General features: G+C 52.3%; 1 protein-coding gene across 3 annotated transcripts in view; it reads right to left on the bottom strand.

Moving 5' to 3' along the window:
• MGLL (monoglyceride lipase) overlaps positions 1 to 17,307 on the bottom strand; it is a 161,938-nt gene that overhangs the window by 12,004 nt on the left and 132,627 nt on the right. For all 3 annotated transcript variants that reach the window (XM_078442681.2, XM_078442680.2, XM_060631938.3), the window contains one exon: positions 9,402 to 9,491. In XM_078442681.2, coding sequence (XP_078298807.1) covers positions 9,402 to 9,491 — 90 coding nt within the window. The remainder of the gene's footprint in view (positions 1 to 9,401; positions 9,492 to 17,307) is intronic.

Genomic DNA, 17,307 nt, shown 5'->3' with positions numbered 1-17,307 from the left:
ACTGTGAGCCATCACTGTTCCTGTCCTTCCTCCCAGCAGTCATCCTCTGTACCTACAGCCTGGGGCTGCCCCTGACATTTCTGGTTTCCAGAATCCCCCTTCCCATGCCCCTCTTCTTGTCTGCTGGCAAACCCCAGGCCCCTCTTCAGGGCCAGTTCACATGTTTCCTCCCACTGACAGGCGTCCAGGCACTGTTGGGGAACCTGGTGCTTCCCTCCAGGACTCCTGTATCTTTGACACAACTTTCGCTGATGTGATAACAACAGCTCCCATCGGCATGGTGTCTACACGGCACCAGGCTGCGGCCAAACCCGCACCCCCGCCACCCCGCTCCAAGGTGGATCAGTGGCACCGTGTGGTTTCCAAGGTCGTGTTGTGGCACAAAGGAGGAGACAGAGTCGGGGATCTGGGTCTGGACTCTTCCCACTGAGCCTGCTGCCTGCCTCTTTGTCCTTCTCCAGAACCACCTTTCTGTCCTGTGGCCGTGACCCCAGAAGACAGGGTGGCTCATCGGGTATTTCCGGGCCTGGCCCGAAGCGGGGCTTCCATGAAATCCTGTTGGTGTAACGTGCCACCTGCAGGACGGCAGAGGGGAGATGAGGGTCTTGCCTGACGCGGCACAAAGTCCCCCCAACTCGGCTGACTGAAGGCAAGCCAGGAGGCCCGAGTCACTGCTATGGCTGTTGGAGGACATGCCCAACCTTGGTGGCTGAAATTCTCGAGCCAGACAAGAACCATCAGAAATAAGGCCACTGTGGTTCCATTCTGGATAGACACGGGATGAATCAGGATTAGCCTACATGTATGAGTTACCGCTGAATCAAGAGCGTATGAATTACTGAGCATCACTGAACATTGCAAAAACCCAGCACAAGGTTCTGGGGCTTCCTTCTGGAGGGCCGAGGATCTTCACAATCAGACAGGCAACCCTGCCGGCTCCTTCAGAGTGGAGCTCCCTGGGTTGTGACCCCGAACCAGACACAGCTCCTGAGTGGTCACCAAAAGAAGGGGAAAAGCAGCCGCTGTACTCTCCACGCAGTCACATTGGCCACAGGGATTGAACACGAAGTGAGAGAAACAAGAAAGAATTACGGGGATCTTACAGGACCACCTCCGTCACGGCGGGTCACAAACAGCAAGATCCCGTCACCGCAAGTCTTAAAAAGTTGGTGGCAGGGGCGCCTGGGTGGCTCAGTCGGTTAAGCGTCCGACTTCAGCTCAGGTCACGATCTCGCGGTCTGTGAGTTCGAGCCCTGCATCGGGCTCTGGGCTGATGGCTCAGAGCCTGGAGCCTGCTTCCAATTCTGTGTCTCCCTCTCTCTCTGCCCCTCCCCCGTTCATGCTGTGTCTCTCTCTGTCTCAAAAATAAATAAACGTTAAAAAAAAAAAAATTAAAAAAAAAAAAAGTTGGTGGCAACTAAGGAAACCAAAATGCAGATTAGATAGAGAATGAAGACAGGGAATTACTGATACTTTTCCAAAGCGTGACGACGGCATGGGGCCATGTGTGAATGTCCTCATTCTGGTTCCTTCCTCTTGGGCAACACACACTGAAGTATTGAGGAGTTTAGGGTCCCGGTGCCTGCAACTTAACTTTCAAATGGTTCAGCCAAGACAAAGTACCTACTTCACCACCCTGGGTTGGGCAATGACTTCTTGAACATGACGCCAGATGCACAGGCAACATAAGAAAAAAGTAGGGAATTTGGACTACATCAAAATGAAAACCTTTTGTGCATCAAAGAACACTATCAACATAGAAAGGCAATCTACAGAATGGGAAAATATACTTGCAAATCACATACTGACAAACGGTTCATGGCTAGAATATACAAAGAGCTCCCGCGATGCAACAACAATGCTACCCAAAACATCTGATTGAAAAAATGGGAAAAGTAATGTGAATGGACACTTCTCCCAGGAAGATATACAAATGGCCAGTAAACACATCAAAAGGTGCTCAGCACCACTGGTCATTAGAGAAATGCAAACCCTTTTGGGTGTAAACCCAAAAGTACCAAAAGCAGGGTCTTGAAGAGATAGTTGCACACTCATGTTCACAACAGCCAAGAGGTAGATGCAGCCTGGGTGTCCGTTGACAGATGGATGCATGAACAAAATGTGATCTATCCATGCCATGGAATAGTATCCAGCCTTCTAAAGGAAGGAAAGTCTGACACAGGCTGCAACAGGGATGAGCCTTGAGGACACGGGTCAGTGAAATGAGCCGGTTACAAAGGGACAAATACTGTATGATCACACTCGTATGAGGTCCCTAGAAGAGTCCAATTCATAGTGACAGAAAGGGGGACGCTGGGTGCCAGGGGCTGGAGGCGACGGGGAGCAGAGCGTTATTATTTAGTCGGGACACAGTTTCAGTTTGGGCAGATGAAGAAGCTTTGGAGACGGGTGGCAGGGACGACTGTGCAACGTGGTGAGCGTGCTTAAGGCCACCAAGCCCTACGTTTAAAAATGGTTAAAATGGTAGATTTTAAAAAATGAATTACTGGGACCTTATGAAGATAAAAAGCTTCTGCGCAGCAAAGGAAACAACCAACAAAACTAAAAGGCAACCAACGGAATGGGAAAAGACATTTGCAAATGACATATCGGACAAAGGGCTAGTATCCAAAATCTATAAAGAGCTCACCAAACTCCACACCCGAAAAACAAATAACCCAGTGAAGAAATGGGCAGAAAACATGAATAGACACTTCTCTAAAGAAGACATCCGGATGGCCAACAGGCACATGAAAAGATGCTCAACGTCGCTCCTCATCAGGGAAATACAAATCAAAACCACACTCAGATATCACCTCATGCCAGTCAGAGTGGCCAAAATGAACAAATCAGGAGACTACAGATGCTGGAGAGGATGTGGAGAAACGGGAACCCTCTTGCACTGTTGGTGGGAATGCAAACTGGTGCAGCCGCTCTGGAAAACAGTGTGGAGGTTCCTCAGAAAATTAAAAATAGACCTACCCTATGACCCAGCAATAGCACTGCTAGGAATTTACCCAAGGGATACAGGAGTACTGATGCATAGGGGCACTTGTACCCCAATGTTTATAGCAGCACTCTCAACAATAGCCAAATTATGGAAAGAGCCTAAATGTCCATCCACTGATGAATGGATAAAGAAATTGTGGTTTATATACACAATGGAGTACTACGTGGCAATGAGAAAGAATGAAACATGGCCCTTTGTAGCAACGTGGATGGAACTGGAGAGTGTGATGCTAAGTGAAATAAACCATACAGAGAAAGACAGATACCATATGTGTTCACTCTTATGTGGATCCTGAGAAACTTAACAAGACCATGGAGGAGGGGAAGGAAAAAAAAAAAGAGAGGGAGGGAGCCAAAGCATAAGAGACTCTTAAAAACTGAGAACAAACTGAGGGTTGATGGGGGGTGGGAGGGAGGGGAGGGTGGGTGATGGGTATTGAGGAGGGCACCTTTTGGGATGAGCACTGGGTGTTGTATGGAAACCAATGTGACAATAAATTTCATATATTGAAAAAAAAATGGTAGATTTTACCTTCCGTGTATATTACCTCAATAAATTGGAAAAGACTTAAGCTACACATCCATATTGCTATTTCCATATGTAAGCACAGATGAAAAAAGTATGGCGTAACATTTCCCATTTGGTGAATCACAGGGAAGCGTACGTGGGACTGTGTTGTGCTGCCATTGTCCACTTTCCTGTAGGTTTGAAATTCTCCATAATTAAAATCGGAGGAGAAAGCTCCTTTCCCCACAGTCCCAGTTTTCAGGTTCTTTGGTTTCCCTTTGCCAGTAGGAGACACACGTCCCTTGGGTAGGCTTGGAGCAGGAAGACGCTGGTGGGCAGAGTCCCCGTTTGGGGCTGGTGTCTGGATCGGCCACTTACGCCAAGGCTTGGCAAGTCGGCTGCCTCTGATCGTCCTGTAAATGGGGGTCCAAATCCTAGCTCCCGGGTGGCCTCGAGGTGACCGATGGTGTCTTTGAGCGCATTTGGCCCAGGTGGTATTCCCATGGGAACCCAGCCAAGCTGGTGGCTTCTTTCTTCTTGGATGATGTGACGCTGCAGGGCAGGGAGAACGCGTCAAGGTCTCGGGTCTGGCTGGCAGCTGTGACGACCCCTGACAGTCTGGAGAGTCCGCCGGCTTCAGGAAGTCCGCCGGCTTGTGTGCTCAGGGCTGCGAGAGCCCGCAGCGGGAGGAGGGCTGTGAGCAAGAAACATGCGAGGGGGCAGGTCAGCGGACCCCTCGTGGGCAGGGCACAAGACCAAGGTAGTCACTTCGTCGTGCTCCGTGCTGGCTGCCCCCATATGGAGCTAGACATGCCAAAAGACATTCTAATGGCCTCTTGTGTTTTTTTTTTTTTTAAGGCACCAGTAAATTCTTAGCTGCTTCAAATAGACAAGTCGTCTGTGGGGAATGTAAGCTGGGAGCGATGGAGAGTCACAAAATAAAATTGGCTGACCAAACTGGGCACACTGGAAAGTTAATAACCGGTTCTCAGAGGGGATTTCTGTGGGAGGCTGTGTCCTGGGGACAGAGTGGGAGGCTGAGGCCTATCTTTAGCTGTGGTTACAATTAGTCAAAAGCCTTAGGGATGGCCGAGCTTTCCAAGGCCTGGCAGGAGCCTTCCGGAGGGCCACGGCAGATACAGCCTCCCTGCGGGCGGGGGTGGGAAGCGTGCAGACAAGAAGAGCTGGGGAGCCTCATCCTCAGCGCTGGGCGCCTCTGAAGTGCTGGGTGGGGGTCTGGAGAGTTGCCCACCTGGAGGAAAGACAGGAAGAGAGCTGGTCACTCCCCACAGCTCTCTGGGCGCCTGGATCTCACCATCTGGCCCTGCCGGCGTGAGTGCCAACTCGCCAGGATGCGCTCCGAGGGCAGCCAGCATGTTGCGAGAAAACAGACTTAGTTCAGAAGACACATCGCCTCTGTGTACAAACAGCGGATGCCCCGCCTTGAGGGTATGCTCGGAATCGCAGCCACTTCTTTTCCCAGTCTCCACCAGTTCACAGGCTGAAGGACAGAGCTCAGAAAAAGCGGTGCGTTCTGTCTCTGTGCAGTCGGGGGACGATCGGGGGCTCCAGGGTGGGAGGAGATCATCGGCCACCTCCCCTCTTCACCTCTTGCCCCAGTGCCTTTGGCCTGAGAACTATTTAGAACATTCAAGGCTTCTCAGAGTGGGAGGGATTCATCACATTCTGAAGAACCCACTGTTGAGGGCGGAATGATGAATATATATGGCAGCACTCCAGTGTTCTGACCAAGGATGCTAACCATGTAGACAAACATAAAAAATGCCCAAGTGGCAACTTCTTTGTTCTCAGGAATTTAGTGCCAAGGGCACTTGGCTCAGAGTAGAGCGATCTGGGCTCAAACCCTTACTTAGTGGCTGCGTGTCCTTGGGTAAGTGACTCGCCCTCTCTGGGCCCAAGTTTCCACAAATGCAAATACTGGTAAGAAGACTGACTTCTGGGAGATGTGGCCGGACAGAAGGGCTAGGGCGTCTGACACAGAAGAAGGGTACGACAGTCACGCACTGGCCAGTATTGAGACAACACGAGGCATTTTCGGCCTTCATTCCCAGAAGGCTTTGCACACGCTGGGAGACCGTGCCTCCGTGGGCTGGTGGCCGTGAGGGATGTTGGTTCGCGAGGGGTGTAATGCTAACGGGCCTGGGTGGGCAAAACCCACACAAACACCGTGCTTTTGACATTCCAACGACAGAGCCAGCCTGCTTCCCCAGAGACAGACTTCCAAATCTTCCCAGAGCCCGTGGCTCCTTCCACCGGGTCCTCCTTTATAGTAAGCTTGTCAGGCCAACGTTTCTTTTCTTTCTGGGGCTTTTAGAGCCGCAGGGTTCCATGGGAAGTATCTTAGCTAAAGATGTGCCTGAAGACACCCTGATGTTAGATCCGGGGAGGTGCCTTTTCTGAACACATTTTCCCCCTGGGCGTTGCTATTTTTAAGGCTCAGCAGAATGTTCAAAGAGAGCCTCTGAGTGGCGACAAGCAGAGGGACTGGTTCTCTGCACCGAGGAATGGAACCGCTAGCTCCCTGTTTATTCCAACTGGAGTCCAGCTTTCAGGCTGACCACAGTCCTGCCTTCCTGGGAGGCTTCCCAGCAGGGAAATGTTTCTGCGTTTCTAAAGAATCACCTCTCTCTGGGGCACCTGGGTGGCTCAGTCGGTTAAGCGTCCGACTTCAGCTCAGGTCATGATCTCGCGGTCTGCGAGTTTGAGCCCTGCGTCCGGCTCTGTGCTGACAGCTCAGAGCCCGCAGCCTGTTTCAGATTCTGTGTCTCCCTCTCTCTCTGACCCTCCCCCGTTCAAGCTCTGTCTCTCTCTGTCTCAAAAATAATTAAAACGTTAGAAAAAAAGAAAAAAGAATCACCTCTCTTGTCTGAGTGGTCAGAAACCTGAGAAATGAAGGGTGCCGGCTCCACGTTCACACCCGACTCCCGGCTTTTGTAAGGCCTTCAATGGAATTTTCCACTATTTCAAAAATGAGATAGAAGCTCCGAAATTTACCACTTTTAAACAAAGAGGGTTCGGAATCACTTCGTTATCTTTTTTTTTTTTTTCCTTCCTTTTTTTGCCCAAGTACCTTCAGGTGGTAAGATAAACAATTTGGATTTGCACCTGGATGTTTCATCTCAAAGATGTCAAAGGGGACGTCCCCTCTCTCTCTCTTTCTCTCTGTCTCTCGTTGTACTAGCACAGCAGAGGCAAAGATAATTGGTTTTGCTAGAGAATGCACATTCAAGCCAGAGCCATTATTCGGGATGCCTGCTGGTGGAGGAGCCCCTGCCCCCTCGGATCCCCTCACAAAGTGAATCCTGCACACGGGTTGTGGGCACCAGTGACTGTAAAACAGGAAAAAGAACTTAGTGACTGTAAATAGTAGCTGGAAGGAAGCAGCCAGGCATGGGCTTCTGAATCAGATGGGTTCAGCTCTGGCCCTGGTGAGGTGGGCCACTTTGGACAAATTAGACCCCTTCGTAACCCCTGAGCCTCAGTTTCCTTATCTGTGAAATGGAGTTAATGTCGATCTCACCCATGCACATCAGGATTAAACCAAGCAGCATGAGTTTGACTTTGGTGTTTCTGGGTCCCAAAGTGGTGCCTTTTGACTGTATAGATTGGCCTTTTGAAATTTTTTCTTTTTTTTTTTTTACTTTTTTTTCAATGTTTATTTATTTTTGAGAGACAGAGAGAGATAGAGTGTAAGTAGGGAAGGGGCAGAAAGAGAGGGAGACACAGAATTCAAAGCAGGCTCCAGGCTCTGAGCTGTCAGCACAGAGCCCGACGCAGGGCTTAAACCCACAAACTGTGGGATCATGACCTGGGCCGAAGTCGGACGCCCAACCAATGGAGCCACCCAGGCGCCCCTAAATTTTCTTTTCTTTACTCAAATACTCTTTGATCCTGGTGGGTCAAATCTGGCCCCAAAATGTGGCTTTGGGGGGCATTGTGCATTTTAAAAATTAGACTAAAAATTTCAAAGGAATGTGGATAACTTGGGTGGATGGGACCCCCATGACATCTTACAGGTACCTCCCCATCCCTGCCACCTAGGGTCTCTCACTGGTGTCATTCATAAACAGGTGGCCCTCAGAGGCCTGGGAGCCAGACTCTTGATCAAGAGTTCTCCCTCCCACACATTACGGAGTGTTCCCAGTTAGTCATACCCTCTGAGTGGCTGAGAGGGCCAGCAGGTCACATTTAATAATGACACTAGAGTCTGGGTGCTCAGGTCTCAGGGACAGCCACTGGAATACCACAGCACCCTGCTCTATTTTCCAGGGTCCTCGGGGAGCCAATGATCCCATGATTTCAAATTCCTAAGGCAAGAGGGGAAACTAGGCAGAAGAGTGGTAAAATGATTTGCTTAATCCTGAAGATAATTCCAGTATCTTTCAGATGCCCAGGGTTGCCTGCTGTCCACGGGCTATAAGCCACAGGGGTCCTTGCCCCCACTGACAGAGCAGGTTGGGGACCACACCCACCTAAGCTCTCAGGCCAGCCCCTCCAGTGGGTGGGCCCAGGCAAGTCCTCTGGACCTGCCCAGTCTCAGTCTGCTCATCTGCAACATGGGGCTGCCGTGTGGCTGGAAGGGCACATAGCACCAGCCTGGCACACAACACAAGGGCCCAGTCAAAAGCAGGGTGCAAGGTGCTGGGCTTTAGCTACCTGGGAAGTGAGCCAGCTCGCTGAACCTTAATAGACCAACCCAAATCTCTGGGGTTTTGGACCACACTCTGGCCCGGTATCTCAGGCACGTGAGTTGACCTTGACCTTTTGTCCCTGCTGACCTCGGTGCCTGGTCCCAGAGGTGGTGACATCAACCAGATGGCATAACCCCCAGCCCCTGTCTCTCAAGGCCACCTTATCTTTTCTTCCTGGGCTTCTTTCGGCGGGTTTTGCTTTTAAAAATAGTAGCACAGCTCTGCTTGGGGGGGCTGTGACGTGTTTCGGGCAGGGCGTTGGTCCCCATGAGAAGGGGTTCATGACGTGCCTTATGATCTGACCTCAGTTTACCCCTTGCCGCTCACCTGCTGCCCTCTGTGTTGTGGCTGAACCACAGTAAATGGGCTGTCCTCCCTTCAAATGAGGACTTCACTGGCACGGTGACCTCTACCAGGAACCCTCTTCCTCTTGAACCCCCTTCAGCTCCTGCACCAGCTCCCACCTCCCAACACACGGACGTATGACTTTTGGCCTGGCCTGAATCCAATCTACTACCATCATCCCAATTGGCCCCCCAGAAATTGCCCTTCTCTATGCGGAGTCCGTGAAGTCGGGTGGGGTTGACACCACCCCTTTTGCTGGACAGTCAGCCAATAACAATCAGCCCTGACAGGTTTGTTGGCTTTACAACAGTCTATCTTTCTGCTGCAGTTGCTTAGGAAAGCTGCTGGTGGCCCCCTCTGCTTCCACTTGGGGAAAGTTTGCCTGGGAATGAAGCCAAACTAGGGGATATGAGAGCTGGGGAGCCACAGACGGTGAACAAGACTTCTGAGCCCCTGGATCCAGCCATGCCTGAAAGCCTTTAGTTCCATTCATCAATAAATCCTTCTTTTTGCTTGAATCACTTTGCTTTGGGTTTCTGTCACTTGCAGCCATAAGAGCCCTGGCTGATTCATGCAACTTCTTCCGGTTTGCTCCTTATGTTCAGGGCATAGCTCAGATATCCCAAGCACCTGTCCTTTCCCACCCAGTCCTGATGCCACATGGCACCTCACGCATCTCTATATCCCCATCATTTCATGAAGGGCCTCAGTGACAGGGTGGCAGAAAGCCACGGACAGATCTAGCCCGCAGCTTTTCCAACCGGGGGCTGCTGCCTTCAGTCCCTCCCCAGCCTCGGCTCCCTCCAGGTTTTCAGAAACACTCTCACCTCCGTCTTATTCCGAGAGAGCATGCTGGAGTCGATTGGGCCCAGGGACATGTTTGGCAGGACAAGGTTGAGAACTTTCGCAGCAAAGACCTGGCGGGAAAGGAAAACAAGGGTGTGAGCTCGGCGGGATCCGTGCCCAGCTCTGCCCACGGGACAGTTTACGATAAATTAAGGAAAGTGACGCCCAAGCTGAACATCAGCCAGGTTCGCTTCCCAAGGCTCAACACCCTAGGACTGCCCCTGCTCTGATTCAGCCAGCCTCTAGTTAGTCTGGCTCGGATCCGCCGTGGGTGAGCAGGGCGGGAGGCAGGCCACCATGGCTGACGGTAGGAACGCCGTGTCTAATTTTTGCCTGCTCCGGATCCTGTGCGGTCACCCTCCCCACAGTCATCCACCCGTTGTAATTTTGAATTCTTTGCAGGAGCTGCCTAGCTGAGTTCTTCTGCATGAGTCCCTTCTCTGGGGATCCTAAAAATACAAAGCAGGAGCAGAATCACCCAGATCACCTGTGAGGCAGGATAGCTCAGAAGGCCCTGGAGGAAACTGCTCTGATCAAAAAGAATCTGTTGACTGCCTTGGTTTCTCCTGGAGGGAAACAGAAATGGCTAACCAGCCTGATTAGGAGAAGCATGGCAGAGGGAAAGAGACCTGATCTGATCCCTGGCTGTGCTGTCTTGTGCACTCAGGCACGAGATCTGAACATCACAGACCCTCTGTTTCCTTAGCTGCTAATGGTGCTCCCCCCAGAGGACCACTGTGTGCAGAAGCACCAGGCACTCAGTAGGTGCTTAATCCATGCTCCCTGAACTTGACCCTGATGCGGGTACAATCCTCCCTCCCCACCCCATCTCTCCTGCAGGATCTGGTGTTTACCCAGGAACAGTGTGAGCCTGATGTCACATGTCTGCCTGCAGAGAGAGGGGGGCCGTTCTCATTTCTGCGTGGTGCACAGACACTCAGGGGTGAAAGGTGCGATCCCACAAGCGAGCTGTGAAACGCTGAAATCAGGACGGCAGGGAAGGTGGCGAGTGGTGAATTCTCGGTCTGTGTCGAAGGCACACATCACGGAGCTAAGGAGCGATGGCCCTTTGTGCCCTCGATGAGGGCAAGGGTGCTAACATCTGCCGAGTGGCAATCTTTGGTGTGTGGCACACAGCTCTAGGCGCTCGGTCTTTCAATCCTGACAGACGCCATGAGGTCAAGGTTCATCCTCATTTAACAGATAAGGAAACAGGCTAAGCCCCACACCACGCGGTCAGCTGGGATGGGGGTGAGGGCCTGAGCCAGACCACTCTTTCCTTTCATGTCCCTGCCCTTCATTATTCTATCTCTGTCTGTACAAATGTAACTGGTGGTCTAACCTTGCCTGTGCATGACCCCAAACAGCGGCCACTGAGACTCCCTGTGCCGACACGGGGGCTGTGCTCCTCAACCCCCTTAACACTCAGAACTACAAAACGTCCTATGGGGGCGCCTGGGTGGCTCCGTCGGTTGAGCATCCGACTCCCGCTCAGGTCATGATCTCACAGCTCCTGAGATCGAGCCCCTCATCGGGCTCTGCGCTGACCGCGTGGAGCCTCCTTGGGATTCTCTCTCCCCCTTCTCTCTCTGCCCCTCCCCTACTCACGCTCCCTATCTCAAAATAAATAAAACCTTAAAAAAAAAGGATTAAAACATCCTATGTCCTCAGGCTGTACGAGCAGGATATAACCTCACACGGTCTGTCAGACGGCCAGGGATCAGGCACAGAAGCAAAAAGGGCTCTGGTCCTAAGGACTCTGTGTGACACTACTGTGAAATCCACACGGTCAGCTCTCTGCGTTTCAGTCAAGGATGGCAACTCGCTGCCTCCAAGACCAGCCTGGCTTCCTGCACCCCACGCCTGGTGTCCAGGCCAGCAAACCCCATGCATGTCAACTCACCGCCATCCACATGCCAGGCACTACGCCAAGCCCTGAGCCAACTTGTGACAGTCTAGTGTAGCGATACAAGGAAATCCAACTGGGAGCCCTGGGTAAGTGCTCAGCCACACAGTCTGCAGCCTCATGGAATGGACATGACCCGTTGGGTAGGGTCAAGAGATAGGTGGGGCTGTGGGTCAGCTCCATGGACACGCACAGGACCAGGAGGGCTTGGCCAGAGCTCTGGGGGCTCTGAGGAAGGAGAGAGTTTGGGTGTTTCTAAACACGGACCCAATGTCTATGAGCTCCAGGAACTGGAGGTCCCCCAGGGAATCTAAATTCAGGAGCTGGGATCTGTGCTTTCAAAGGTTAAACACATGTTTCAATGCACAGAAACCACAGCAGATAAGGGGTGACTGCCACAGGCAGGGAGGTGATGGGCTGTGTTCACTGGGCTCCTGGTGCTTTGGAAGGGTGGACTTGCCAGGACTTATTTCCTCCAGCAGTAGTGGCCCAAAGGCCACATTATTAGGGCGGAACTTAATGTGCCTCCCAGAGTTTGCAGAACTGGCGTCTAGATGTTTTGCTGTCCTCAGCGACTCTGGACGCAGCTCCCTGAATGGACAGGACGGCTGACAGTTGACCCTGTGTGACCCTGCCACACCTGGGAGTGGCCAGACACGTCTGGCCTGGGTGCCTGTCTGGTCTGGCCCAGCCTTCTCAAAGACACCGCTGATTTTCTGCCATTCGGTTTCCTACCCGTTCCCAGAGGAGATGGCCAGTGGCCAGGAAAAGGGCCAGGGGCACAGCACCTTGGCACCCACCCTGCAACAGAAGTGAAGGACAGAGACTGCACAACACACATTCCAATGCTCCTAAGCCCACCACCAGCTTCCTCATTTGCCAACAATTTATGCTTTGTGGCCCGTCACCTGATTCTGCATGGACCTGGGCACACAGATGCCAGCCATTGGTGAAGACACAGACTTACCTTTATCTTTGAATCTGTGCTCCTGCCACTGGTGCTTTTTTTTTTTTTTTAAGTTTATTTATTTTGAGAGGGGGGGGTGGGGGAGGAGCAGAGAGAGAGAGAGAGAGAGAGAGAGAGAGAGAGTCCCAAGCAGGCTCTGTGCTGCCAGCGTGGAGCCCAATGCTGGGCTCGATCTCACAACCACGAGACCACGACTCGAGCCGAAATCAAGAGTCAGACACTCAACCGGCTGAGCCACCAGGTGCCCCATCCACTGGTGCCTCTTAAACCAAAACATTTATACTCCAAAATGCCAAGATCCTTATTTCCAGCACAAGATGCTGACAGTTTAGGCTTGACAAGGGTCAGAAAAGGCAGGGCTCTGGTTCGAAGCATCCTTGCTTTGGGTTCACAAGGCTGAGGACAAGAGGGCCAGGAAGGACTCTATCTCCTCTCTCCGAGCGAGCACTTGTCTTTCTCCTAACAGGGCTTTCTGCAGCGAAAGAGAGCTTTTAGGAAAACAGAGTTGTAGGGAAAAAAAAGAAAACAAAAAAGAGGAAGGCCATTTCTGGGGAAGTATTTGCTTTGCACAAAATGGACAATGCCAAGGTTTGGTCTCTGGAGGAAACTAAAGAGTTAAGGGCAGATCAGCTGGCCGCTGCTCCTCCCCCATCAGAGTACCATAAGCCAAATGCTGGGGAGACCGCCTCCTCCTGTAGCTGCCCAAGGCGTGATCCCCCAAAGAACGAGCCGGGGAGACACGGCCAGGATGATGATATCGTGGCTCAGGACTGGAGGAGGCTGGGCCACTGGACTGTCTAGCCGTATGCTTCCCTCCACCAGGACTCCCAGGGCAGTGGCCCCTCTTGCCGCTCTGAGGGCGCTGGAGCTGGTGGGCTCAGGATGGACCAATGTGCCTAAAAGGACCAGCTCATGACAACAAAGCTCCAGGGGTAGAGTGCCATGGAAGACACTGGTACTGGAGCAAAGAGGACTGGGGATTCGGTCACAGACGCAGATGAGGGGGCAGACACCTCCAAGGCCGCAGGGTACAGATATTGCCACCCTTTCTCTGTTCAGCCCTGCAGGGGCTTGGTGTGTGGAGAGTGCTAAGCCCTAGGTATGAGTTAACACCAGAGAGAGTCCGCGGAGAGGCCTGGGCCAGACACACTATTCAAAGGGCAGGCTCAGGGAGGGAGACTTGACTTCAGGGATTCCCTTGAAGTGACTTGTGGCACCGTGCTTTCCCAGGAAGGTAGCACCTTTGATTGAACCCTCTGTTCCTTCCGTCCCATTAGCGTACTGGTAGCGGGCGCGATGCCCCCATCCGGCCCTATCCCTTCCTGATTTTCCATGGCCTCCCTGCTCTACGCGTGGTCCTCAGACCAGCAGCACCAACAGCTCCTGGGGACTCTGGCCTGTCGGATCAAGGTCTGCATTTTTACCGGACCCCAGGGTGTTCTTGTGTGCCCTGTGGTTGGGAAGCTGGCAGCTGCTGTGTCTCAGGGAAGCACCATGAATGCCTCTTCCCAGGCCCCACCATGAGAGATTCTGATTGAATTAGTCTGAGGTGGGGCCCTGGCGTCAATAATTGTGTGTGTGTGTGTGTGTGTGTGTGTGTGTGTGTGTTTTAAGTTCCCTGGGTGATTTCAGCATGCAGCCAGAGTCGAGAAAGTGTTCTTGTCTTCTTCCAGTTAGGACAGGGTTGGGGGTGCCACACAGACATCTCTGAAGGGTACGCTGCCCTTTTGAAGGAGCTATGATGAAAGACAGAGACGTGTGGATGGCCCTGACCCTCAGCTCTTTTTCTAAAGCTGTGTGGTAACTTCCAAACCACATTTCTAACAAGACGAAACTGGGTAGAGGCAAATCTTTTGATGACGATACTATGGCTTAAAAAAAACACAAAAACCAAAAGAATCAGGTGCTTTAGCCTCTTCCTCCCCCCACCCCTGCCCTCCGGCATCCGAGAAGGATGCAGGGGCAGGATGCTTTGAGCAGTTGCAAAAGGTATGCCCTTTCCCTGCTGTTCTTTTAGGGGTTGTTTATTTCATTAGCCTAATGGCTAATGGGGGGAGGAAAGTGTGAGGTGGGGCAGAAAGAACTAATAAGCAGGGGCAGTGGGTTGACTGTGGTGACGCAGGAAGCCAGGAGGGCTGAGCAGGGCATATGAGGTAAGGGAGGGTCACGGAGTAAGGACAGTCGGGGTGGAAAGAGCCTGAGAGACCCCACTCCCTGAGGATCAATTTTGTCCAGGCTGCTGCTGCTTCCCACCATGAGCTCCCTAAGCCTCCACCATCAGCCGGGAGAGCCCCACACCTGCTTCCAAGGGTAGGCAAAGGAAGCCGACAGAGGTGCCGGGGAGGGGTGCGGCTCACCCAAAAGGAAGTTGAAATCGAAGAGAATACCACTCTCGTTGCCATTTCAACCACGCTCTTCGGATAACCCTGCGGGAGTGTGGAGAGAGCCTCGGATCCAGCTCAGGGGAGGGGCAACTGCAGACGACCTTCCTTGACGTGAGACCCCCCCCGCTCCCCACCACAAAATGACCCTCGCAGGTGAAATCGGGTTTGTGCCACTTTAGAGCCCCCAGTGGTGCTGGTTTAGCAGGGACCCCAAGTCTCATCACTGGAGGATAACTGGGGGGGGGGGGGGGGTGGCGGGACCTACAGGTAATGGGCACAAAGTTATCAGACCCCAGCCCTGGAAACAGGAGACTGGAAGCCAGGCAAATTTGGATTCGAACTCTGGTTCTGAATCACCAAGAAAGTCTGTGGTCCTCAGCTTCTCCATTTCTCAAATGGGGACAATGAAACAAAGTTCTAAGGGCCGCTGTGGGGGTTACCCAAAACCTGGTTCCCACAGGGCTCAACTCTAACTGCCCCACTGCTTTCTGGCCCCAGGAGAAGCTCAGCAAATCCTTGCTGGTTGACTAAAGAGAGAGCACTTACTGATGCTGTTCAGAATGAAGACTTCGGGAAAAGTATGTGACTGGCAGCTTTGCCACAGGCATCACGGTCACGGCCAGAACCCCAAGTTAGTGCACCCACAAAAAAGGACAACTCTCCCAGAAGTGAGGCCCATCTCCTGATGAGTGAGGGACCAGAGTGTGTCACCGGGCCTTGACATGCCCTTGGGGCATTCCTGGATTAAGTGCAGTGCCCATCACTTTAAATAGTAGTGATTTGCACAAATGCCTTTATTGATCCAAAAGGATTTAATGGCTCCCTAAGATCATTTTTAAGCTTCTGCCCGTGAAAGACTTGACATGAGGGAGGGAATTGTAATCACTATCTTCTGAAGTGGCTCCAGCAAGTTGACCTGTGCAAAAGGGGCCAAAACTCCAGGTCTTTTGTGAGGGTGACACCCATGCAAGGGTCGGCCCAGAATTTCTTGGTGGAGGGAGTGCACCGTCAGACCCGCCAAAACTAGAAAGTGTCCCGTGCCTTTTCTGCAGGCCAAGCTGGGGAGGATCGAGTACCTGTTCACTGCTGAATGCCCAATGCCTGACACATAGCAGGGGCTCCCCAGAGATGTGGGGCGGGGGGGAGATGACTCATTCCTTGAATGCCAAGTGTTTAGACGTCTGAACCCCATGGCTCAGTCGGTTAAGCATCCAACTTTGGCTCAGGTCATGATCTCATGGTCCGTGAGTTCGAGCCCCGCAGCAGGCTCTGTGCTGACAGTTTAGAGCCTGGAGCCTGTTTCAGATGCTGTGTTTCCCTCTCTCTCTGACCCTCCCCTGTTCATGCTCTGTCTCTCTCTGTCTCAAAAATAAATAAACGTTAAAAAAATATTTTAGAAGTCTGAACCCCAGCTACGACAGGCACAGGCACCTACAGGAGAGAGGTAACAACTCCCCAAGGTGCCTCGTAGCTGCCAGATTCATGGGCCAGTTCATGACCACAGTTTAAGTCCTGGTCCCTGGATCTAACTTTAAATATGCTTGAAAGAGTGGCAATTTCCCATGCTCCTGCCCTTTTTCCCTCCATCCCCAGTCCCTCCACTCCCCCAAGGGCCTTTTGGAGCCTAGTGACTAAAAACAGATGAGAACTGGGCTAAAGTCAAGGGAAGCTGACCTTAGGCATGTTTCGGGGTAAAGGGAGCATCCTGCTTTGCTCTCTGGCCTGAGCTGGGGCACAAGCTGACCTTGAGCAAGACAATTGGCCTCGTTTCCTTGTCTGTACATTGGGAATGGTTTTCTCTCCTTACTGGGTGGTGACGGAAAGGAAATGAGATAATACGAATCATGCACCGTGTGCAAGGTTCATAGCGGCCCTCTTCTCTCTACTTGGCCAGGTGCCCTGGCTGACAGGGAGTAGAAGCATCTGGAAGCATTGGACCGGTTCTTGCATCCCTGACCCTGGACCCCAAGGGACAGCGTCCAGGCAAGAAGCAGAGAAGATCATTTACAAGATTACCCTCCTGGCAGGCTGAGCCCCTGTCCTGACCCTAGGCACTGCCCAGGGGGATTTGGGGTGTCCCCCGCTCCCAGAGAAGGGAATGGCTCTGTGATCTGTCCCACGTTGCTGCCTGCTATCCCAGGGCAAGGCCAAGTGAGGACGTCCAACTCTAGCTCACACACCCTACTAGCTGGGCAGTCAAGGGTTTCACCTCTATACCCAGGAACGACTCCAGCCCTAATGCCCCCAGGGTCTGGGATATGGAGCCCGTCCCCATGAAATGGCCTCATAAGCAGCCGAGACTCATTCTGATACACTGGATGTTGTGTCCAAATTTCTCCCGCTGTTACTTCCCTTATGCAACCACATTCTAAACACAGACAGTGTTTGGGGGCCAGAAGCCTCTGTCCTCCTTGTCTGTTCTCCAGGCCAAATATACCCCAGCTTGTTGAAAAGGGAACACAGAGGTAAGACCCAGATGTGTGCAGGGTCCGGTGTGTGTGTGGGGGGGTATCTGGCAGGGGGATCTAGTGCTCTTACATTCCAGGGGGTGGGGCTGTCATCTCCCACATGCCTGTCTATACTCAAAGACTCGGATGCCTCATGCTGCCTGCTTTGATGCTTTTGCGAAT

This window comes from Panthera onca, chromosome A2 (genome assembly GCF_046562875.1).
Source record: "Panthera onca isolate mPanOnc1 chromosome A2, mPanOnc1 haplotype 2, whole genome shotgun sequence".
NCBI classification, from domain to species: domain Eukaryota; kingdom Metazoa; phylum Chordata; class Mammalia; order Carnivora; family Felidae; genus Panthera; species Panthera onca.
Note: the sequence above shows the minus strand (reverse complement) of the source record. Positions and strands in the feature narration are given on the sequence as shown.